The sequence below is a fragment of the Chiloscyllium plagiosum genome, unplaced genomic scaffold, assembly GCF_037043375.1.
Source record: "Chiloscyllium plagiosum isolate Xiang-an unplaced genomic scaffold, Cpla_swu_hap1 HiC_scaffold_30, whole genome shotgun sequence".
Classification (NCBI taxonomy): Eukaryota; Metazoa; Chordata; class Chondrichthyes; order Orectolobiformes; family Hemiscylliidae; genus Chiloscyllium; species Chiloscyllium plagiosum.
The window spans coordinates 30,004,550-30,031,225 of NW_028270168.1; the positions used below are offsets into that span (position 1 = coordinate 30,004,550).

Consider the following 26,676-nt stretch of genomic DNA (forward strand, 5'->3'; position numbering starts at 1 on the left):
CTTAGTGGCATCAATTACAACTGGTAGTGGTTCAACACGCCCTGTGTTGTATTGGAAAGAAAACAGCTGGTGCTCACGCTGACAGCATAGACACTAATGTTGTTTCCAGATCAGAGTGCACACACTATTATGAGTTTGTGCACTAATTAACAAACTAGCGGAATGAGTCCCCAGGACTAAAAAAATGACTTACTGCAGGCGATTCCTACTCTCTTTATGTAACCGGAAGAATAACATCTCTGTATTTAATCAGATCACAGCAATGCAAACAAACTAAGGATGCAGCTTAGTACTACATTCAGTTCAGTAGACAAATTTGAATAATGGCTGGTAAATTTGCTTTGTGAAGCAATATAATATTTTAACTTCCTATTAATTTCTCAATTTACATGTGACATCAACTGTTACTCAATGTAAGTCTGTTCTTTTTTAAAACTATAAAATTGTAAAATGGACTCCTGACCACAGAAATCAGTTTTAAGCGGTTCGGAGCTTAAGAACAGGAGTAGGCCACTTTAGCCCCACTCCCACCCTGAAACCAGTCCCCTATTCATTGAATCTATGGTTTCTCAGCAGCTAAACTACTTTTTACCAACTTTGTCCTATGCCCATTAATAAGAGATCATGCGATGCAGTGACAGCAACCCCATCCCTGAGCCAAAATTATAGATTCAAATCCGACCTCAGGACTTGATGGCCACAGATGGCATGCTTCAATATTACCAAATAAGTAGATTGTTATTCTGCAAATTTCTGTAAATCCTTCTGATATGTCTATGACAGATGATAACAGTAGGAGAATTTCTTGATCAGCCACAACAGTGTGGTATCTACAGTGCAACTGCTTCCCCATGTCAAAAGACTCTTATGAACAGGTTATTGCCTGGTGCAAGCATAATCCTTCTTCTGAGTGATTACTGCACACATATCCCCAAATACATCTGGTTTGCACTCTCAGGTTTGAAATTAATGAATGATCCAGCATTAATTACTATTACAGAAGGGAGTTCCAAAATTATGAATCCTCTGTGTTTTCTTACTTCATTCCCAAATTATCTGCACTCAGTTTTACAATATATCTCTAAGTTCCAATCTCCTCAACTGATGAAATAGTTTCTTTCCTACTATCCTATCAGTTTTCCTTAATGCCTTCTCATCTACTAACTTCTGAAATATTAGGAAATACAACCATTGTTTTTGCAATAATCTCTCAGAATTTAGCTCTCCAAGGGGATTTCAACTCTGGTAAAATCTGGGCTTCATTAATACACCTTCTCTAAGATATGGAACCCAATACTGCTCACAAAAACACAAGTGTGACCAAACCACTCCATTAACCTGATAGATTTTTATTGCATGTGTTCATGGCATTTCAATGACTGAATTATCTGGACCTTCAAGTTGCTTTTGGCCTCCATTTTTTCTATTTTATCGCCATTTAGACAATACCCTGTTCTGTCCATTTTAGGTACAAAATGGATAGCCTCACATTTGTATACACTGGAATTCATTTGCCAGAATTTGGCCAACTCACAATCAATACCTTTGAAATCCTTTGATCCTTTGAAATTTTATGCTCCTACCTACAATTCTTGCGATATTACCTATCTTTGAGCCTATCAGCAAATTTGGATATATGATCTTCTGTCCCTATAACATGGTTTGTTTCCTCTTTTCAACTGTGGGTAAATTTGGACAATGGCAGTACACTAAATTGACTGTGCAGATGATATTGTTACAAAATTATTTCACACCTTGTGGTTCTAGTATAGATCTTCGTGTTATCAGAGGGGTCACACAGGCTAATGGTATATTACAGGATAATATTACTATTATCCCACCCAGATCATCTCTGGTCAGAACAAATGGTAAGACAATGGCAGGTAGGGCAAGTGGCAGACATTTATTGGTGTCACTGAAAGCACTTTACATTAGATGGCATAGTGCAATATAAAGGGAGGATGGGCAAGCAACCTTTCTATTATGGGCTTTTAAGCAGGAACTTCAAGAATTAACATTGCTGCATAATTCATTCTGTTGTATAAGAGGTTAATGTTCATGTTGCAATGGCTATACCCATTCTACTATGTTGCATACAGACAATGAGTGGACACTCTCACTTTCAGATGGAACAGAGGCATCTGTATCAGTTCCGTAAGGTACTAGTAATTACACCTTGCCAAAGGTAGTTGTCTTCTCACTATCACATGATAAACTTTCTTATTATCCAATTCAGTTCCTCTTCTGAATCCTCCACCACTAATCACTGGATAGACCCAAGACAAAGCAACAACAAAGGAGGATTAGTGGCAGCGAACTATCTCAAAAAACCCATACTTGGTAGAGTTGGTGCCACAAGGTACCAGGAGAGGTCATCTGGGAAAATTCCTCACATTCTCCAATTCACTCTCTCCCAGCTCCATATACAGCAATTCTGCAGCCTGTCTGATTGCATGAATTTACCTCATAAGGCCTCCTATCACTTCGTAGTGCTGTGTTTTAGTGTCTGGAAGTGATGCATCACAAAAGCCATTCGTCAGAATCGAACAAATCCTTGGCAAAACTTGAACATTCAAATTACAGCAAATTTGCTTAATGGAATTTCCAAAGAGCAGAAATATCAAAAAATCAAACAAGCTTTTGCTGCAATTTAAATAGTAAAATTTAATCAATAAAAACGCAGTGTCGTAATAAATGTGGTCATTAAGCTTTGGAACAGCCATGAAAAGAAAACTAAAACTCTCAATTTTCTAAATCTGAGCCAGACAAAATCCATAAATCACAACTGTGTTTGTTAATATTTACAATCCTCTCCATGACAGAAGTTGACATTTATTTCTATTATCTTCTAAGGATGTTTTAAACATATTTATTTTGTTCTGTACACATTAGAACAGCCTTCCTGTAAACTCAGGACTTTATGTAGAGTTATGCTGTGTTACTGATTGATGGGAGACTCATTTGTACTTATCCTGTAAAAATGGTTTTGGCAAAAATAAGTACAATACCTAATATTTTAGACAGATGTGATCTGAGGCAATTTGAAATCTATTGTTATTATTTTAAAGCTTGACATCTTTTTAATGCCCTAGGCTTTTGCAAATGTTCTCAAAATACTTCATAATCAAAGAGAAAAAGAAAACCTAATTTTCCAGCAGCTTGTGTACCTGCCAATGAAATGTATTAACGTATTGGTTGGCCAACAGCCCTAAGCATGTCGCTCAAACATATAGCCTACACTGTGAAGGTTGTTTCACAATTAGCCAGTGTTAAAACAACATGCAATACCATACATCGATGGCAGTCATGTGATGTGATATACTTTCCAGATCTATGCCATTATCACCAGCATTACTTTTTTTCCGTTTCTTCATTATTATCTATTGCATACAACCTTTTCACAACAAAGTGTTTAAAAATACCAAAATTTGTGAATATGAGATTATAGGTTTCACATTATAAAGAATAACAAGCAGCTGGCAGTGAGTTTTAGGGAGTAATTTAAGCTTGGCGTTCTGTTGACGTTTACAAGTCTGCTCGAGCTTCAGTCTTGCTATTAATGGCGTCATCAGAACCACTTTATTGAATTACTGCTTTTGTAACTGACTGCCAGCCATCTGTTATCCTATATATATGTGTTATGATGTAACATTAGACATAGATAAAAAAAATCCTTGCTGTCATTTAAAAGAAAAGAAAGTCTAAGGTAACTGGAAGTGGCAGCTTCTGCATAAATCATAAAAAATTATTATGTCGCCCTGTGATACTGCATACTGACATTGGTCAAGGAGCATCTGTGATGGGACTAGCTTTAAATAAGCCAGCTATATCCACGTCTGATCAACTCAATTAAGCTTTGAATCCTAAATTAAGCATTTAATTTATCAGAATCAAAGCTGTTAGAAACTATGAGGGAAAATGAAGGAACATGTGTCTGCAAACAAGTACTCTTAAAAGTTTCATTTCTGGACATGCTAACCAGTTAGTACTTTAAAATCCTTTGACAATACTATTTTTCTGTCTTTAAAAACAGAATAATAATACTTATGATTATAACTTACAGTAATCTTTCATTTTATTATGAGGTGAGAGATGCTCACTAATTAATCATACTCGAGAGTTTATCAAAAACTCAATTACATGAGAAGTTGAATGTCTATAACAGAAAATCGCTAGCATGTTTTAGTAATAATGAAAGAAGGTCAACCGAAGGAGTTCAAATCTCTACCAGAACCATTGTTTAAACAATGTGATCTCAAAGAATAATTAAATTTTGCTGTCTTAAATAGGACAAGCAGTTAAAATTACTCTTAAACCCTGACAAGAATAATTTAGTTACACTGCAGAAAAAGCTTGTCCTTAAAGGATAGTGATCTGATGGAGGATGACACCTTTTTGCTGTCCTACGTGAAATGTCAATCTAATTTATATGGTAGCCACCTCCTGTGTCCAAAACCTTGAATATCTCCAATAAAATGTTATTAACAGAAAAGAAAATGTCTAAGCAATTTGCTTTCAGATAAAACATGATCTTTCTTCTTTAGCATTACATAAAAGTTGATAGTATGGGACATCAATTCAAGCTGAACCTAAAGAACAGAGAGGTTGTCAGAGTTGAGGCCATATTATAAATAATAAGTCAGGACGTCTTTTGAAATTTGACCCAATATGGAAAAATTCTTTAGTGGGTTCAGCTGTGTTGTTCTGACAATTTTTGTGATTTGTCTGCTTTCATTTATTTGGAGACAGAGAATGCACTGTGATATATAAAATTGAGTAACAATAATCATTAACTTAACATATTGCATTTGAACAATACTGTGTGCACTCATTCCAAATATTAACTTATAAATTGTTGAATGAAAATCTAGGCAAACATGTAGTTGAAAAAGTCATGATTTTTGTCATGATTGTTTCAAATAAGGACACAAAGCATACAACAATATCTAACATGTTTTCTTCTCTGAAATGCAGTCATTCCTTGTTGCTTATTCCCTGGTTGCAGTTATAACGTGACGGCAAGTGATTATAAAACAGGTTTGGAAGTGAATTACATTGAAGTTTACTGGAGTGCTGGGGTATGTAATGTTCACAGGTAGCAGGAGGCCACCTCAAACAGCTACAATTACACATCCCTGCCAAAAAGAAAAATGCCTCCCACAAAGACTCAGACACTAATGCTGCTTCTTTAATGTCTCAAGTTGGAAGAAATGCTTTGCTGTCAAACAAGGAAACCAAAAAAAAATTCATCTAATACTTTATTCACAATCCTTTCAAAAAGGATATATTTTGCACAGTCAGTAAGAATGAATGTATGACATTTATGCATGTATTATTTTCACAGCAAAGCAAGTGCTAGAATAACTTTCAACAGAAATGTCGCTTGTTATCTTAATGAAAATAAAAGCCATCTGGTGCTGTTTGTTATTATCAGTAATTATTACAAACTGTACAGATCCACAATGTTCTACAAAATCTCCACTTAGCACTGCAGACATTGCAATTGATTTACAGCCACAACTAATTTTAGGCTATATGAACATTTCTTACATCAAATGAAATATAAGTGTTCAGAAAAATAAAATATTATTAAAAATGAGATAATGAGAGTCCAGAGACAGTATATTTCTGTTAGGGTGAAACAAAAGGCTGGTAGGTATAGGGAAAGCTGGATGACTAAAGAAATTGAGGCTTTGGTTAAGAAAAAGAAGGAAGCATATGCCAAGTATAGACAGGAGAGATCGAATGAATCCTTAGAAGAGTATAAAGGCAGTTGGAGTATATTTAAGACGGAAATCAGGAGGGCAAAAAGGGGACATGAGATAGCTTTGGCATATAGGGTTAAGGAGAATCCAAAAGGATTTTATAAATACATTAAGGACAAAAGGGTAACTAGGGAGAGAATAGGGCCCCTCAAAGATCAGCAAGGCAGCCTACGTCTAGAGCCACAGGAAATGGAGGAGATATTAAACGATTATTTTGCATCAGTGTTTACTGTGGAGAAAGACATGGAAGATGTAGAATGTGTGGAAATAGATGGTGATATCTTGAAAAATATTTATAATATAGAGGAAGAAGTGCTGGATGTCTTGAAATGCATAAAAGTGGACAAATCCGTAGGACCCGATCAGGTGTAGCCTAGATCTCTTTGGGAAGCTAGAGAGGTGAGTGCTGGACCCCTTGCTGAGATATTTGTATCATCGATAGTCATAGGTAAGGTGCCAGAAGACTGGAGGTTGGCTAACATGGTGCCACTATTTAAGAAAGGTGGTAAAGAAAAGCCAGGGATCTATAGACCAGTGAGCCTGACATTGTTGGTGGGCAAGTTGTTGGAGGGAATCCTGAGGGACACGATTTAAATGCATTTGGAAAGGCAAGGACTGATTAGAGATAGTCAGCATGGCTTTGTACGTAGGAAATCATGTCTCATGAACTTAATTGAGCTTTTTGAAAATGTAACAAAGAGGATTGATGGGGGCAGAGTGGAAGATGTGGTCTATATGGACATCAGTAAGGTGTTCGACAAGGTTCCTTATGGGAGACTGGTTAGCAAGGTTAGATCCCATGGAATACAGGGAGAACTAGCTATTTGGATACAGAACTAGCTCAAAGGTAGAAGTCAGAGAGTGGTGCTGGAGGGTTGCTATTCAGATTGGATGCCTGTGACCAGTGGTATGCCACAAGGATCCATGCTGGATCCACTGCTTTATATCATTTATATAAATAATTTGGATATGAACAAAGGAGGTATAGTTAGTAAGTATGCAGATGACACCAAAATTGGAGGTGCTGTGGACAGCAAAGAAGGTTACCTCAAATTACAATGATGAGCCAATAGGCTGAGGCAGATGATGTTTAATTTAGATAAATGTGCGCTTTGGAAAGGCAAATCTTAGCAGGACTTATATACTTAATGGTAAGGTCCTAGGGAGTGTTGCTGAACAAAGAGACCTTGGAATGCAGGTTCATATCTCCTTGAAAGTGGAGTCACAGGTGGATAGGATAGTGAAGAAGGCATTTGATATGCTTTCCTTTATTAGTCAGAGCATTGAGTAAAGAAGTTGGGAGGTCATGTAGCGCTGTACAGGACATTAGTTAGGCTACTTTTGGAATATTGTGTGCAATTCTGGTCTCCTTTCTATCAGAAGGATGTTGTGAAACTTGAAATGGTTCAGAAAGGATTTTCAAGGATGCTGCCAGGGTCGGAGGATTTGAGCTATAAGGGAAGGCTGAATAGGCTGTGGGTGTTTTCCCTGGAGCTTTGGAGGCTGAGGAGTGACCTCATTGAGGTTTTAAATCATGGGGGGAATGGATAGGATAAATAGACAAGGTCTTTTCCCTTGGTTGGGGGAGTCCAGAACTAGAGGCCAAAGGTTTAGGATGTGAGGGGAAAGATATAAAATGGACCTAAGGGACACCTTTTTCGCACAGAGAGTGGTGTATTTATGGAATGAGCTGCCACAGGAAGTGATGGAGGCTGATACAACTACAACATTTAAAAAGCATTTGGATGGGTATATGATTAGGAAGGGTTGAGAAGGATCTGGGCCAAGTGCTGGCAAATGGGCCTATATTAGGTTAGGATATCTGGTCAGCATGGACATGCTGGACATCTCTAAACCTCTATGACTCTAAATTAAGAGAAACAGGTTTTGTTCTTAAAAGGAAACATTATGAACAGTGCTACCAATAAGTGAACATTTCTTTTCATTGAACAGAAATTGAGCACCAAATTCCAAAGACATATCTCCAGTTCCTTCCAGTTCCAGTTCCTGAATGTCTTAGCTGCATATTCCCATTAAGTAAATAGGGATTCAAACTAAACTTTAAGATTTATTATGGAATAAACATCCCCATGTTGCAATGTAAATTTCCTGATGACTATTGTTAACACATGTATGATATTTATGATATTTGTGGCAAATAACATATGCACTGAACAGAAACCGACTGTATAATGATTTCCATCGCTTTTCTAGAAGGTAGATTCTGTGGAAGACATTTAGATCCATGGATATATGTCTGCCCAACGTTTTTAATGCTTGTTTTGTTTCCAGTTTGATTTTGACTATGCTTCAATATTAAAAGCTTGCAGTCAGAACCATACTAAATGAGTTACTCAGATTAAAATGTAAATAATTACACATACTGTAGTTCGGCCTTCCTGTCATATTTTGATTAATTCTGGCAAGTATGTTGAAATTGAAGACTTCGAAAATGCTTAAAAATTCATTGATTCACCATTTTTTACTGATTATATTTTTATACTTAATCAAAAATATCCACAATTTTTTATGATTTTCAAGCATTTTCTCTAGCACATAACATCATCCAACATGGAGGCTATTCGATCAATCTGGTCCCAGTGCTATGGTAATATTGCTTTGCAACCCTCTGCATGGATGAAGCACTGCGTTTTTTTGGATGACTCAGGAAACTTGACCTCTGTCTTCATTCCTCTTGTTATCACGAGATAAAGAACAAACCTCAATGTGAATATGGTCCACCTGAGGCTGACAAACCATGGTGTAAATAATCACAGTGTTAGCCTGCAATTTATCTTTCCATGGAACACAATATGTATTTTCTTTCAAAAATACTTAACTTCATTTGTTTGTTCCATTAATTTAGCTAGCAACAAAATTTCACCTCTCCACACTCTTCAGCTTGATACACAAAGGGATATTTGTAATGATTTAAATCCACAAAATTAAACCAATTGTTTCTTATAGCCCTTAGTTTAATGCAACAATAACTAGCCCTTTAAAATAGTTAGAAGTGAAATTTATGTATCATTTCTCTTTATTAAAATGAATTTTGTTGAGCAGATTATTTTTCTCTTACTTGATTGAAATGTTGATTATTCCCCCAACACTTTCATCCATTTAGATCACCAAATCACAATAAATCCCATTCTTAGAATTGTGGAAGCAGACCGTTCAGCCCATCAAGTCCACACTGACCCGCCGAATAGCATCCTACCCACATCCACCCTTATCCTATAACCCTGCATTTCCCATGGCTAATCGTCCTAACCTGCACATCTTTGGACTGTGGGAAGATACCAGAGCACCCGAAGGAAACCCATGCAAGCACAGGCAGAATCTGCAAGCTCCACTGAAGCTGGAATAAAACCTGTGTCCCTAGCACTGTGAGGCAGCAGTGCTGACCACTAAACCACCAAGCCACCCAATCTGCATGTGTAGTTGGTTCTTTTAACATTATTTTGAATACACTTGTGTTAATATTATGTAATATTTAAAATTAATACCTCTATAGGTTACTGGATAGGTTTCCAAATATTACAGGTTCCTCCTCAACAGATTTTACTGAAAAGAGATATTTATATTTTGTGAGGAAAGAGTGCTGTTTAGTTGACAACTTGCCAAAAGTTCAGCAGACTCCTCTCATAAGGTAGAAGTGTTGTTTTCCTGTTACTTTGGTATTTCTTGAGAATTGTCCTAGTAAGTGTAAGATGAAATGCTTCAAAAAAATGTGTATTTTTTTCAGCAATAATTAAGTTCTGTACTACCAAGTGACAAGTAAATTTTACTGTTCTCTTCATTGCTGTTACAGAAGTTATTAACCTGAGCACCGCTCATTAATTTTGTCAGCCCTATGTGGCACAGTATCTTTGAGTTTTCTTAACAATAATTTTTTTTTAAAGTTAATTAAGTAATACAATTCATAGTTTAACTAAGAGTTCAAGGGAATTAGCACAAATTACATGTCTTCAATTAAACATATGTGCATGGATTAATAGTCATATAGGATCATGAATGATTAATAAAGGTACAATCATTTGAGATGAATTGAGATTGTGATTATCTCTTAAAAATGGTTAACATCATCATTAATACTTGTCAACTGGTGGAAAGTGCCAGATAATATTTGCCAAACCAGTTCTTACACAGGACTGTGACATGCTAAGAAAACTCATAACATACTATATAGCCAATACATATTGAACAAAAGAGGTAAAATATAATTTTGGGCACAATTGAAATCCCAATCCAAATTCTGCCCACAATTGCATCAATTTGAATGATTTTATTCCACCAAGTTTCCACACAAATGTATTTGCATATTGCTAAATACAAAATCTGGCACAAACCAGCACAATTGGGCTTTATTTTAAAGCAATCCTTTCAAAGCTTTGTTGATATATTTAACAATTGTAACTTTATAAAGTTGTATTAACATAGCTAAATGTCATTTATGGAACAATGTAAAAACAAAACGTATATTAAATCTTTGTCCCTCTGTCACTACTCATGATCCATTTAAAATAACTGAAAATGGCAATAGTAAAGTATGCAAAACAATTTTAGTTAGATTCATTTCTTTTTTTAAAACAAAATACATTCAAATCCTTATAAAACGTAACTATTAGTGACTTTGCGACCAAAGGATCCAGCTTAATATTTGACACTTCTCAAAAATCTAGAAATGAGTGCCATTTGCCCCAAATATTCATTGTTGATTAATTTGTCCAGTTGAGTGGTCTTTTTGTGGGTTACACAAAACTCAAGCAGTTTGTGCCAATAGAAAATGTGCAATTGAGCAGAACTGCAGGGACTAATGTTGCATTGATATTATATTGCAAACCAAACTAGTCAAGATATTTTGAAATAAATGAGATATGTTTGAAGAACAAATGGCACTAAATAATTTTCCTTGTGATTAATGCTTTTACCATAAGCATTCACTTAATAAGAATTTGGACTTAAATACTAGATTCGGCATTATGTACTAATATTTCTAAAATACTTTCATATGTCTTGCATTTTTTAGAAGTAAACTATTTAAAGTCAAGGGACTCCTGGTTGCAGGGCAAATGTGGGTTCATCCTAGGACTTGGTGCCGGCATTGGCAAGAGCACAGTGGCAAAAAGATGACAGCTAAAGAGTGGCAACTCCAATGATGATGGGTCCAGAACAGTCAGTGGCGAGGCAGTGAAGGAGGGGTGGTGGCGCAGGTCTCATGTGGCTGGTGAGCCGACTCAGGGCTCATGATGGAGGTGACGGAACAAAGATAGTCTCTCTTTCAGTTATATCTTTTAACTCATTTTTTTATTCTTAAACTATTCAAAATGGCGCCAGATTGTGGCAGCCGTTTAAGCTTTTCACTGTATTTTACTGTATTATTGACTGCAAAATGCAAGTGATAATTAATCATTCAAATTCAATTGTGTATAATTTGAATTTGGATTGCTTATGTATAAGTGGGAGTGCAGTATTCACCTGGGAAGTTGCTTCAATGATGATTGTGTCAGTTGAACTGTAAACATAATGAAAAATGTGACATGTATTTTTAGTAAATATAAACTTTCAATTAATGTAGATCGGAATCAATGCAATGTTTGTTGGTTTGCACAAAAGGGCTTTTTGTTCCCGATCCCTTAACACAATATTGGATAGTCCCTTAAGTATGCAGCTGACATTGCATTGAAGTATAACAGATGAACAATGCTTCAGAAATTGTTATCCCAAGCAGTTAGAGAGTCGATTATTTATATGTACAAGGAATTTACCTCAAAAGATTTGATCCTCTGGGTGTTACAGTGACTACTCTTTATCAGAATAATATTTTAGAGTTCACGGCAGCTTTTTCAGACCTCAGGTCTCTCTCTTCTACATTGATGGAGTGCCTGCAATAATGACAGTTGCTCAGTAAGCACTTTATCACCTGGGAAGAGACCACTGGGATCAGCCAAGCTCACCAGGGTCCTGTGGAATAGGTACATCTAATCAAAGTTGCCATTATTCCTGTGGACCAGACCTCTGTGACTGATGTAGAGGCAACTTGCCGATGGCATGACACTAATTTTATCTTACAGATCTAGCTTGAGTCAAGTTTATTTAAACAATATAAAAGAAAACAGGACATACTGATTCAAATCTCAAAGTTACCATTGCATCTGACAATTGCAACACACAAATATATAGTTTACTGCATGTGAAATCAGACTCAGTAATAGGATTCTCAAAAATTAATTTGGCACCTAAATAATTCTTCATAGTAATAAATATGAACAGCTAGATTTAATGTATGTAAATAATCGACAAATAATTGCTTGTAACCATATTGTAATCAAAGTCAATCAAATACATTCAATGACTGACCTCATTCTGGTTTCCCATGTATATATCGATTTGTTGATAAGTGATTGGAGACAAGAGTTTATTTTTAGTACTCCTTGTTTGTTGTTGTGGCATAATTATAAACACTAGTCATAAAAGATGGGTAGGTGTTCTACTTCACTGGAAATATACCAGTTTCCTTGGTTTATGGATTATCAACACAGGAAACACCTGTGTTTCTGATGGGCAGTTAATTGAAATACTGAGATGGAAAGGGAGTTGTGATGCACATTTCCCAAAATTCAAGTATGCAGATAATTTATTCCACAAAATATCCAAGGGAAAATAGTGCCCCACTGTTTCTCCAGAATCAGTTATGTTAGTAGGTCATTTAAAGGCTACAAATCATAGCAAAAGATAGCAAAAATAATTCTAGATAAGAATGAGAGTGACAGGGTAGTTATTATGGAGGACTTTAACTTCACCAATATTGACTAGGAATATTACAGTTCAACTAGTTTAGATGGGCCAGTTTTTGTTCAATATGTGCAGGAAGGTTTTCTGACACAGTATGTAGACAGGCCAACAAGAGGCGATGCCATATTGGATTTTGTACTGGGGAAATAACCCGGCCAGGTGTTAGATTTGGAGGTAGGTGAGCATTTTGGTGATAGTGACCATATTTTGGTCACATTTACAATAGCAATAAGCAGGGATAGGTATATACCTCAGGGAAAGAGGTATAGATTCATAGAGTCATAGAGATGTACAACTCGTCCATGCCAACCAGATATCCCAACCCAATCTAGTCCTGGTAATTCCAGGATTTTGACCCAGTGAAGGAACAGCAATATATTTCCAAGTCTGGACAGTGAGTGGCTTGGAGAGGAACTTGAAGGTGGCGGTATTCCTGTATACCTGCTGCCCTTGTCCTTCCAGGTGGAAGCAGTTGTGGGTTTGGAAGGTGCTGTCTGAGGATGTTCGGTGAATTTCTGCTGTGCATCTTGTAGATAATATACACTGCTGCTACTGAGCTTTGGTGGTGAAGGGAATGGATATCAAGCATGCTCTTTTGTCCTGGATGGTGTCAAGCTTCTTGTTGGGTTGCATTCATCCAGGCAAATGAGGAGTATTCCATCATGCTCCTGACTTGTGCTTTGTAGTTGGTGGACAGGCTTCTGGGAGTCAAGAGGTGAGTTAGTCACTGTTGTATTGCAAGGCTCTGACCTGCTCTTGTAGTCATTATGTTTATGTAGTGAGTCCAATTGAGAGCTAGTCATGCATTCACATATCTTCTTAGCATCATAGCATTTTTTTGGGAGGGAGCTTCTGCATACACTAAACATCTGCTAAATTGAGATCTGCTGACTTTTGTTTGCAGACACAAATAGATTATAGCAGCGAGTGGCTATGGAGCAGTCCTCATGAAGTTGACATGACCTTGCATTCCTCTGAAGTTCTCTCTTTTCTTTTTTCAAATACATTTGACAGTTAGATTTCCTTTAGGGAACTGCTGAGATAAAGTCAAATTGAACAATTGCTGCAAAGGTCCAGAAATAAAAGCACAAATCAAAAGCGACAAACAAAATGACTGAAACATTACAGCTTCAAATGATTTAGAACATAGAACATAGAATATAGAATGTTACAGTGCAGTACAGGCCCTTCGGCCCTCAATGTTGCACCAACCTGCGAAATTAATCTGATGCCCATCTAATCTACACCATTGCATTATTATCCATTTGTATGTCCAATGCCCATTTAAACGTCTCTAATGTCGCCGAGTCTATTACTGTTGCAGGCAGGCCATTCCATATTCCTATTACTCTCTGAGTAAAGAAACTACCCCTGATATCTATCCGAAATCTATCACCCCTCAATTTAAAGCTATGTTCCCTTGTGTTAGCCTTCACCATCCAAGGCAAAAGGCTCTCACTGTCCACTCTATCTAATCCTCCGATTAGTTTATACGTTTCGATTAAGTCACCTCTCAACCTTCTTCTCTCCAATTAAAACAGCCTCAGTTGCCTCAGCCTTTCCTCATAAGACCATCCTTCCATATCAGGCAACATCCTAGTAAATCTCCTCTGAACCGTTTCCAAAGCTTCCACATCCTTCCTCTAATATTGTGACCAGAACTGCATGCAATACTCCAGGTGCGGCCTTACCAGTGTCTTGTACAGCTGAAGCATGACCTCGTGGCTCCAAAACTCAATCCCCCTACCAATAAACGCCAACACACTATTCCTGTTACTTCTTCCAAAATGAACTACCTCACACTTATCCACATTAAATTCCATTTGCCACTTCTAGGCCCAGCTTTGCATCTTATCTATGCCCCTCTGTAACCCACAACATCCTTTGGCACTATCCACAACTCTGCTTACCCTTAGTGTCATCTGCAAATTTACCAACCCATCCTTCTACGCCCACCTCCAGATCATTTATAAAAATGACAAACAGCAATGGCCCCAAAACAGATCTTTGCAGCACACCACTGATAACTTAGTTCCAGAACAAACATTTCCCATCAACCACCATCCTCTGTTTTCTTTCAGCAAGCCAATTTCTGATCCAAATCACCTTCAATCCCAAACTCCTTATTTTGTGCAACAGCCTACCATGTGGAACGTTATCAAATGCCTTACTCTAGTTCACATAGACCACATCAACTGCCTTGCCTTCATCCACCTGTTTTGTCACCTTCTCGAAGAACTCAATAAGTTAGTGAGGCACAACCTACCCTTCACAAAACCATGTTGACTATCCCTAATCAAATTATTCCTCTCCAGACAAATATAAATCCTATCTGTTATAAACTTTTCCAACACCTTACCCACAACCAAAGTAAGGCTCACTGGCCTATAATTACCACGGTTGTCCTGACTCCCCTTCTTAAACCAGGGAACAACATTTGCTATCCTTCAGTCTTCTGGCACTACTCCTGTCAACAATGATGACATAAAAATTGAAACCAAAGGCTCAGCAATCTCTTCCCTGGATTCCCAGAGAATCTGAGGATAAATCCTATTCGGCCCCAGGGTCTTACATATTTTCAGCTCCTCCAAACTTGCTAAAACCTCAATCCCATCCAATCTTGTAGCCTGCATTTCCATATTCTCACTAACATTGACCTTTTCCAACGTGAATACTGACGAAAAGTGTTCATTAAGCACTTCCCCTATGTCCTCAGATTCCACACACAACTTTCCATTACTATCTTTGATTGGCCCTAATCTTACACTAGTCATTCTTTTATTCCTGATATACCTATAGAAGGCCTTAGGGTTTTCCTGGATCCTATCCGCCAACAATTTCTCATGTCCCCTCCTGGCTCTTCTTAGCCCTTTTTTTAGATCTTTTCAGGCTAACTTATAACTGTCAAGACCCCTAATTGAGCCTTCACACCTCATCCTCACATAAGCCTTCCACGTCCTCTTGACAAGAGCTTCAACTTCTTTATAGACCTTAGCTCCCTCTCTCGACAACTATCTTCCTGTCTGGTAGGTATATACTAATCAAGATCCCAAAGTAGCTGTTCCTTGAATAAGCTCCACATTTCAAAAGCATCCAACCCTGCAGTTTCCTTCCCCATCCTCTGCATCCTAAATCTTGCCTAATTGCATCACAATTGCCTTTCCCCCATTAAGGACAAAAGGGTAACTAGGGAGAGAATAGGCCCCCTCAAAGTTCAGGGAGAAAGTGAGGATTGCAGATGCTGGAGATCAGAGCTGAAAATGTGTTGTTGGAAAAGCGCAGCAGGTCAGGCAGCATCCAAGGAGCAGGAGAATCGACATTTCAGGCATGAGTCCTTCTTCAGGAATGGCAGGAGAATCGGCGTTTCGGGCATGAGCCCTTCTTCATTCCTGAAGAAGGGCTCATGCCCGAAACGTCGATTCTCCTGCTCCTTGGATGCTGCCTGACCTGCTGCGCTTTTCCAGCAACACATTTTCACCCCTCAAAGTTCAGCAAGGCGGCCTTTGTGTGGAGCCGCTGGAGATGGAGCAGATGCTAAATAAGTACTTTGCATCAGTATTTACTGTGAAAATGCATTGGAATATATAGAATGTAGGGAAATAGATGGTGACATCTTGCAAAATGTCTATACTACAGAGGAGGAAGTGCTGGATGTCTTGAACCGCATAAAAGTGGATAAATCCCCAGGACCTGATCAGGTGTACCCTAGAACTCTGTGGGAAGCTAGGGAAGTGATTGCTGGGCCTCTTACTGCAATATTTGTATCATCAATAGTCACAGCTGAGGTGCCGGAAGACTGGAGGTTGGCTAAAGTGGTGCCCCTGTTTAAGAAAGGTGGTAAGGACAAGCCAGGGAACTATAGACCAGTGAGCCTGACCTCGGTGGTGGGTACGTTGTTGGAGGGAATCCTGAGGGACAGGATGTACATGTATTTGGAAAGGCAAGGACTGATTAGGGATGTCAATATGACTTTATGCGTGGGAAATCATGTCTCACAAACTTGATTGAGTTTTTTGAAGAAGTAGCAAAGAGGATTGATGAGGGCAAAGTGGTAGATGTGATCTATATGGTATTCAGTAAGGCATTTGACAAGATTCCCCATGGGAGACTGGTAAGCAAGGTTAGATCTCATGGAATACAGGGAATTTGGATACAGAACTGGCTCAAAGGTAGAAAACAGAGGGTGGTGTTGGTGTGTTGTTTTTCAGACTGGAGGCCTATGACCAGTGGAGTACAACAAGGATCAGTGCTGGTCCCTCTACTTTTCATCATTTATGTAGATGATTTGGATGTAAGCATAAGAGATATAGTTAGTAAGTTTGCTGGTGACACCAAAAGTGGAGGTGTAGTGGACAGCGAAGAATTACAATGGGATCTTGATCAGATGGGCCAATGGGCTGAGAAGTAGCAGATGGAGTTTAATTTAGATACATGTGAGATGCTGCATTTTGGGAAAGCAAATCTTAGCAGAACTTATACACTTAATGGTAAGGTCCTCAGATGTGTTACTGAACAAAGAGACCTTGGAGTGCAGATTCATAGCTCCTTGAAAGTGGAGTCGCAGATAGACTGGATAGTGAAGAAGGCGTTTGGTATGCTTTCCTTTACTGGTCAGAGTATTGAGTACAGGAGATGGGAGGTCATGTTGGGGCTGTACAGGGCATTGGTTAGGCCACTGTTGGAATATTGCATGCAATTCTGGTCTCCTTCCTATCGCAAAGATGTTGTGAAACGTCAAAGGGTTCAGAAAGGATTTACAAGTATGTTGCCAGGGTTGGAGGATTTGAGCTATAGGGAGAGGCTGAACAGGCTGGGGCTGTTTTCCCTGGAGCATCAGAGGCTGAGGGGTGACCTCATAGAGGTTTATAAAATCATGAAGGGCATGGATTGGATAAATAGACAAAGTATTTTCCCCGGGGTGGGAGAGTCCAGAACTAGACCGCATAGGTTTAGGGTGAGAGGGAAAAAATATAAAAGAGACCTAAGGGGCAACCTTTTCACTCAGACGGTGGTACATGTATGGAATGAGCTGCAAGAGGAAGTGGTGGAGGCTAGTACAATTGCAACATTTAAGAGGCATTTAGATGGGTATATGAATAGGAAGGGTTTAGAGGAATATGGGCCAGGTGCTGGCAGGTGGGACTAGATTGGGTTGGGATATCTGGTTGGCATGGACGAGTTGGACCGAAGGGTCTGTTTTTGTGCTTTAAATCTCTGTGACTCTATGTCCTGCTCTTTGGTTTGAAATCTATTCCATTTTTGCCTATCACTTTTCAGTTTTCTGCCCGTTCAGCTTTGCCATAGTGTTCAAGTTGCCTCTTGAGTTTTTTCCCAAGGCATCTGGTATTTCTGTGACCTTAGGCTGAATATTATGTTCACCTGCCAGCTGTGTTTTCAGTTGGCAGAGAGGAGTGTAAAATAGATCAAGTGCCCCTGCCCAACCTGTTACCTTCCTGCACGCATCCTGAACTCATAACTGTATGAGGAAGGTGGGCGGGTGCAAAAACAGGCAGTCGCCTGACCATATCTAGATAATCAATTAAGAGTCAATTAAGTCTGTTAAAATATGGCTGGCATGGTGAGTCAGACAGGAGTGGATAACCTTTTTAAAGTACCTACATGAAGAAAAGTGGGAAAGAAGGGGAGCACCTTATCCAAGATGTAACCTCACCCTTTCTTCTGCATCAACTGCCAGATAGGACCTGCTCCTCACTTCTCTCTCCCTGGGCTCTGGATCAATCCACATCATAAAATTTCAAGAGGCAGCCATGATCCTCCTTAGGCTGCTTTCTGAACTTCCAACAGCACCCATCACAGAGCTCTGGCACTGACAGGAGGAATGAGTTGCTGGCCAAACAGAATGACCATCAGACCCTGAGGGCAGAAATTCTTCCCAAGGGAGGGAGAAAAGTCCCTGCAATTGGTCAATTTAGCCCCACTTGTAGTGCATTCTGCTTGCAGTTCCACTTCTATTCAACATGTTGACTTTTACACACAAATTATCCGCCAGGGGTCGAGGGGTGGGGTTTGAATCAACTACCCCACCCTGCCATAAATATCTGCCCTTAACTCAATACTCTTTTTTGTTTCCTTCCCTTTGGATTTCAAATGCAACTTTACATTCCAACAATTGTGTTCACCGCCTCTATCAAAATCTATTGCTGAAACAAAAGCTGATACTGTATAAACTTCAGAAGATTAGATAAATACTTTTATGTTAGCCTTCTAAACCTGCATTTAGGATATATTTGCAATAGAAAATCTTGACTGAAGTATTACCTCTAACATAACAGCAACCATCTCTCTGCTTCCAGCCTATTTTGTTTTGCTTTGACAATATTTTACACAAAAATGCACCACTCAATTTATTTTTGACTCAATATATGTTTATTTGTCCTTCTTTTAAAATGTTTTCATAAATTTCTTCTTTTCTCACTAATTTGTTGTTATCCTCCCCTCTCCTAAGAGACTTGACACCTTACTGAAGTATTGGTACAGGCTGGTCATGCATTCTCTAATAGGATACCTCAAAGTGGGCATCAATCACTTATGAACCTCAATACTGAGTTTTGAAAAACTGTTGCAGAGATGTCCCATTCAAACTTTTTCTCCCCTCAGTCAACATCTCATATAGTGCTTTCAGCAAGGATGACTAGTTTGGGAATATGGTGCAGGATCCTATAATCAATTTTCTTTACTTCAGTTGTCTTGACTGAGATTAGCTATGCAAAGCACTACAGATGAATTTTTTTTGGCTGAGAAATATGTGACAATGTATACACGTAGGTATAGTGATTTTAGAAGTGGGCCACAGCAACCAACAACAGCATTTATTTATTTATATTTTATTACAGAATTGGAAGTCAATGAGGAAACACAATTTTTCTATATTTAACTTTTCAAACATAGTGAATTATTTTTCCAAGTATAATGCACACCTTTTCCCAAATGAAATTGAAAAGTGTGCATTGTACTTGGAAAAATAATTCACTATGTTTGAAAAGTTAAATATAGAAAAATTGTTTCCTCTTTGATTTCCAATTCAGTAATAAAATATTTCCAACATTTTCCACTGTTGCATGTCTAGCTATAGGCCTGTACCATATTAGAAAATACCATGAGTACAGTTCTTATAGTTTTCTTGACAATGTGTGTGAATAGTGTTTGTAGCACCCATGGCATTTCAAAATATAGAATCACTTCCAACAGTACAAAGCATTTTCGAGTCTTGTGAGTTACAATTGAAGGTTGTGCAAAACATGCAAATCCAGTAGATCAGCATCAGAACTGGCGACAAGCCACAGGCAAGGGAATGCCATAGATCATAGATCTCAAAGGTAGCTGAGTCAAAAATCCCATTTCAGAAAGTTCCACACTAGCAGTATCACTTTACCTTCAGTTCACTACTTTGATTCAATTACAGATTTTTAGAGACCAGTGTACTAAATTAGATAGCACATTTGATGATGTAGTCCTATAGGTTTAGTTGGATTTCTGATTGAAAAGCAAAATGGATTTGATCAGCATTGTAGATGTTGATATTTCTTTATGTGTAACTGTTTATGTTATCGGAGGAGTGAAAATCTTTCAATACATTTGAGATTAGCCTTGCATCTGCTGACTTCAATACGCAACAAGCAATGTTAATTTTTCTCAAAATGAAAACCTTATTGGACAAAGATAGCACTTTAATGCAGGTTCATACAATTTTCTGTTAAGTGGTTAACTCTATCGCTGAAGTTTAGTTAACCAGATAATTTTCATTTGATAAAAGACTTGACCACCTATATATAAGATTAGTGCAAAGAATGAATTCCATTTTCTTGGTCCAGGTTCAGCTTTATTACTGGATTTGATTTTGTTGCTTGAAATTTTCCCCAAGAGACAAGCAAAAACCAAAATTTAATGCTAACAGGATGTAAATTTGCAGATAAAGATGAATTGCTTTCAAATTAATTTTGCTTCAATTAAATCATATTATTTTGCTATGCCACAGTTGCTATTTTTTGTTACATGAATATATGTGATAAATGAATGACATAATGCACTTTTTTTTCTCTGAATATTTGATTGGTATTACAAGGTTCAGATAAAATACTTTAGAGTTTATCTTTCATTGTTGCTTTTTTTCTGAGATTTGTTTTAATCCAAAAGTGAATGAAAGGAAAATAATAATTTTTAAAATTCCTTCTCAAACACTGGGGAGAGCTTGTTAAGGGTCTCACTTGAAACATCTGTGCAGAGAGAAGGTATAGTTGAAAAGTGAATCCTGACCTCACTTTAAAGATTGATGTTGGTTAAAGGAAAAATTCAAGATATCAAATACCTATTGTTAAATCATTATTTAAATAACATGATGCCTCACAGGAAGAATATAAAATACTGCAACATACTTAAGTGCATTTTATGAAAATTATATTCTATAATCAAAGCAAATTAATGATATTTCAGTAAGTGTCCTAGACTTTTTATAGTGTCAACTGCATTGTAAAAAATCAATTATAGTTGTTTTAGATCACATTCAATTTCTGAAGAGCAGCAATCACAACATGAAATGTGAAATGATCATCTAAAATAGATTTTGAAGTTTTGTGAGGTAAGTGCGAGTTCAAAATAAATTTTAATAATTGGCGAAGAAATGATTTGCCTTGTGGGTTTTTTTTATAGATTGTTTCTACCCACAGAGTAAAGGAAGTCTGGAGTCATCTTAATAAAATAATTAATGTTAACTTTCATTAAAAATTCAACATTGGGTTTTCACCCCTACTTAGTATTAGTGTTGCTAGTAGTATTTCATCCTTCACTATATTCTTCATTCAGGTATTTCATATTTTCACATTTCAGATAAATCACTGGTTATAAAGTTAATTCCAATATTTGAAATGCATTGGATAAATGTATTAAATATTTTGTCTATGTTGCTGTTTTTAAAATATTATTATAATGAATATCACAACATCTACATCTTAAAAATTAATTAATTAATTTCAATTATGCTCTTCCAATATATGAATTCATATTCTGAGCTTGAAAATAATCGTGTATAGTAAAGCCCCATACAAAGGCTACCTGAGACTACCCACATAGGAACTAATACATATTTACAACTCTCCAGTATATTCCTGTTCACCTACCGATTCAATGAGGAAAAAGAACGAGCAGGAACTGATACAAATTCGTATTTGACTAAGACTGCGAATGTGGTACACGCTGCACTTTTTTTCTGTGCTTTCTTAGTTTTAAATCAGCATGATCTATCAATGATGTTTTCGTCTATCGTTTCTTCTTTTTATTTTCTAATGTTCTTTCTGGATGTACCTTTATAGTCTAACCACGACGTAAAGATTTGCCTTCTCAAATCAAAATTGCTGTTCTTTGATTTCATTTCTGTAATGTAAATATACATGCTGGTGTCAGCCATTCAATGTTCCCTTCCTTCAGCAACAAGTGATTTGGGAGCTGTTATTAGCTATTCAGTCACAGCCAGATGTCAGTTCCATTTGCTAACCTGAAATTAATTTGTTAGTACTGTGGAGAAGTGGTAAAAATACTCATGAGGTCAACACTCTCTATCCTTTCCTGAGTGACACATTCGTAGCAATTATGATACTAGTAACGGGTATGCGTGTGTGAGATCTACTCCACATTTAATAGTAGGGTGTGTGCATAATTTGTATAACTGATTCTGCAATTGTTTATTTCTACTATAAATTCACATTGAAATGTACTCTGCCACCAAACAGTAAGTTGCAGAGATATAAAAGCTATTTGTGACCAAGATGGTAACGTCGGGTAGGAAAATCCTTATTTGTACGAGGCAATTAACCAAGAAGCAGCATGTACTCTGCATTGACTACTGAATGTATCATTGTTTCTACATCCAAGTGGCATGGGACCTGCTTGAACAATCTAAAATGAGTATTGCTGTGGCCTATTCCAATCGGAGCTTCCTAATGTTCACAAGAACAGGTCTGTGTCTGTGTTTCTGTGTTCACTCAGTCGCACTAGGCCATTACCCTTCCTACACCACTACAGTATACAGGAATCTGAACTTGACTGTGACTTCCTGAAATGAGAAGCCTTCCTTCCCTTGTTTCGGCGCAAGTTGCATTGACCGCGCTATTACAGGAGGGAAACATCTAAATACACGAACGCTTAAAGCACAGGGATATCTGAAACCTCAGAAATAGAGCTATTAACCCTTTCTCCGAAAATCTGAGAAGTCTGACCCTTTGTGGCTGAAATACATTTACCGACTTCTACCTCAAGAGCACCTCAAACTTTGAAGCTCATCATTTGTTAAGAATCTCCAGTCCTCGTCCAATTGTTTAAAACATTCCGCAATGTACAGGATGATGTTTTGATTTGTATTTTTTAAAGTGCGAAAATTTCATTAGTGCGTCCAAATAGATTGAGTCGACGATGTGACTTCATAACTTTTATTTGTAAGACGCACTTGTGGAAATAGTCACCAGGTTATTGTTTAAGTTATTCACATCCTAAGCGAAGATACAAGTTCCAAGTTAGTTCCAGTCTGTCGGTCTTAACGACAATAACCAAAGAGTAGCCCTTGCCCTTGACAGTTTTTGTATTATGTATAGCATCCACCAAACTTTAATAAATACTTATTTGGGATTCACTTTGATCAGAATAATTTTCGAACGATGAAACTTTAAAACAAAAGTGACCCTTGCAGCCAAGATAGTCCTTACACCCCCAGAGTCTCCATCCCATATCGTTATCACATACCGATAATTCTTAGTTCTGAACTGAAAGTATTGTGCTAAAATGTCTAACATTTTAGCCAGAAACTGTCGTAAAAGAGGTTTACAATGTCACTCAGACAATCGTCTCACTCCTAAGAGGGTAAAGTGAACTCGTCAATGTAAAGGAAATCAATCCAATGGTCACCCTATTGGGAAATCTCCTTTCCGACCAGGCGTCGAGAGAAGACAGAGAGGGAGAAAGAATGTAAAGAGAGGCGCTTGAACACAGCGCAGTATTTAGATGGTTGTAAAGTTGTTGCTCCCTGAGCTGAGGCTCGCACTGCCGCTTGCAGCTGACGGCGGTCTGACGCTGTTACAGCGCAACACCGGTTCATAATGGAAATGAGAGCGAATCGAGCCCCGGAGTGGCTTTCTAAGCACCCAACGTTCACCAACTCCACAACCAACGCTGTTTTGTTTTTACAATTGCTGGTATTTATTGGCATTTTGCGTTTATACCATCCGCCGCTATTTGAATGTTTCTGGTTTTCCTTTGATAGTGTTGGACATCGCCCCTCGAACTGTCCCTGTACTCCCTGCTGATGGAACTTGTTGGTGAGGTTGGGGAAGGGGACGGGGGGGGGGGGGAATGGAAGAGCTGAGAAAAGGGGGAGTGTTGTTCTCCACAATTATTTGTCCGCAAACAGCACGATCCTACCTCAAGGGGAACTGAACACGAGACTTGGACCCGGGTGAATTTTACGATTTCAATGGTGCTTCTCAAAACATGAAAAGGAAAATAAAAAGTGCCCCGGTATTTCTTTCGGACGTGGTCTTTCAGTTGAAGAAGTTTCGCAATATTCGTTTAATATTTATTTGTATGGCCTTCTCTAATGTATTTAAACACGTTCTTCAATGTATATAAACTTTCTAAATACATTTTAAAACGTATACAATATGTAACCTAATGACGAAACGCGAGCTGAGTTCTCACGGACCAATAAGAAGACAGTGCGGAAAGGCGTTATTTCGCCGTTAAGTAGATATGACGTAAAAATAAATTGGAGATGGTTTCAGTTGGCTTTGAAGCAAGTGGTTTATAAAGAAATATTGCAAAACATTGATGCACTAAAATTCGATTAGATTTTTGGCCCAACATTAAGTGTGACTGAAGCGATGGCTTCTTATTTGGCTGTAATTTACAGTACTCTCTGTGGCTGGTGTTTACTTTTATTTCAGTTTTCAGTTGTGTTGTGGGACACTTAAGGCACATGGGAAAAATAGAAACCCTGAGACAAAAACACGCTGGCTCTTTCTCTGCTAAATTCACCGGTGGCTTGCTAAACTAATTAGGTCGGTGGTTCGGTGCTGGGGATTCGCGCGGAATCCCGAAACCTCGCTGGAGCATTGGATTGAATTGCACCCTGAATTGCAATACAGTGATTATTGAGCTGGTAATTTTCATTGTCGGAATATTCCGCGGAATACCAGGGCCGCAACACATACATGCTCTGATTGTATTTTACGTTTTTTTTGTCAACACAAACCTTATTTGATCGAGTACACTCCGAATTCGTTACACACTACTGTATATGGAGAACAGGAGAATTCAACCAACTTTTCTCTTCACTGCCCCCGCGGTCAGAAACTTACTGTCAACGTCACACAGGTTTATCTACACCTTCTAGCCAAAATCGAATGAAGACAGATATTAATTATTTCATTTTGGCCTAACGTAACACCTGTCTCTCCTTTTAAAGCAAACATCTATTTATTTCCAGCCTCAGTCACAGCACTCAGGAACCAGTCGTGGTTTTGAAGGCAGCTCTATTCAGATTTCGCTCACAGAAAAATCACTCAGCAATCAGCCTTGTCTCTGCTCTCATTTCCCAAAATTAATTGGAGATTGAGCTTGTATGAATACTTGACACTCTTTCAGCAGCCTATCTTCTTAAAAGTGTCACAACTTTGCCATGAAGTTCCACTTACTTGTAATAAATTCAATTAAAAGAGAGCGTTGGTGTTTGTTTTTAATGGTATTTGACAGTCTATCCAATATGTACAAAATCTTGGATCACTGTGATCAGTCTGTTTGCAACAAAAAGGGTGATGGGATGTGATGGATTGCTCATGTCAGCAAGGCTTCGACTATATTCTGAGTGTTTATGCTGTCTCAATGTTCGAAACTTTTTAAAAAATCAACATGCTTATGCTTGGCCTTTAACAAACTTCCGGCATGGAAATAGAAATATTATTACAACGACTGCTGTTTATTGGGCATGTTTTGATGCATTCTGCCAAATATATTTTAATCAGACCCAGCTTAAAACCTCACACTATCACACCCCTAATGCTATGGTGCCATAAACTAATCGGGACAGATAACATTGAGACAGTAAAAGTAAGCTAGTTGAATATTTAAATATGAAGTGGTTGCAAATAGACTTCAGGTAGTGCATATTCCGGTAGACCAATGCAAGTGAGCTCCTAGACAGTGATGCTGTGCATAAGTGAACACGCTTGCGGAAAAAAGTGTTTACAATAACACATTCATAATATCTCATAAAATGAGTTAAATACGCGGGCAATCAGTTCCAATTTATTACAGCTTGATCAGAGCAGGAGGGGTCGTTTACCTTTTTTAATTACCGACTGGTCCAATATATTCATCCCAGAGCTGCCGTTATCATCCACGGCCTGAAGAGGGGGAAAAAGATAAGATCAGACCGTTTAGTTAACAGCATTAATTCAGTAACAAACGTCTCTCATGTACAGTACTGACCATAATGCACCTCGTTGTTGAATTCACTTGGCTCCTTTGCCTCTAAATTATGTGAAACTAGCTCTAGTTTGAATAAATTTTAAATTCGGAACAAGGTAGTGCCTCTCTTCTTACTGTCACTTGCGCCTAACGGCGTAGTTTTCCCCTTGAGATTGTCCACTCATATGTGGCCGCATCAAATCTTTCTGGATTAACTTTCCTTCACGCCAACCCCCCTTCCCCAACGAATATTTATCGGCGCGCCATATGTATTGGGGCGTGTGTGTATGCCTGACTACAAAACCGAAGAAGTTCGTGATTTTTTATAACGCCTCTCGAGACGCATTGCGGACGCCTGAAAACTAGTTTTAACCAATGGAGAATTTTAAGTGTAGTCACTATTGGAACCCAGCAATCAATCAGCCATCAGCAAACTCCGACAAACGGCAATGTGACTGGGTAGCCCCTTTTTTATGATGTTAATTGTGTTAAATATTCGCCGAGGCACCCGTGCAACTCTGTTTCTCTTTGAATTAGTTTTTTGGGATGTTTAACGTCCACCAGAAAGGGCATTGAGGGCTTCGGTGTAATATCTCATCAGAAAAAGAGCATTCTTGCACTACCGCACAGAAATATCAGTCTTGAGGGC

General features: G+C 38.1%; 1 protein-coding gene across 1 annotated transcript in view; it reads right to left on the reverse strand.

The window, feature by feature from the left end:
* Positions 1 to 26,676, reverse strand: part of tfap2e (transcription factor AP-2 epsilon) — a 78,762-nt gene that overhangs the window by 42,969 nt on the left and 9,117 nt on the right. Inside the window, exon 3 of the mRNA XM_043717717.2 lies at positions 25,903 to 25,963. Coding sequence (XP_043573652.1) covers positions 25,903 to 25,963 — 61 coding nt within the window. The remainder of the gene's footprint in view (positions 1 to 25,902; positions 25,964 to 26,676) is intronic.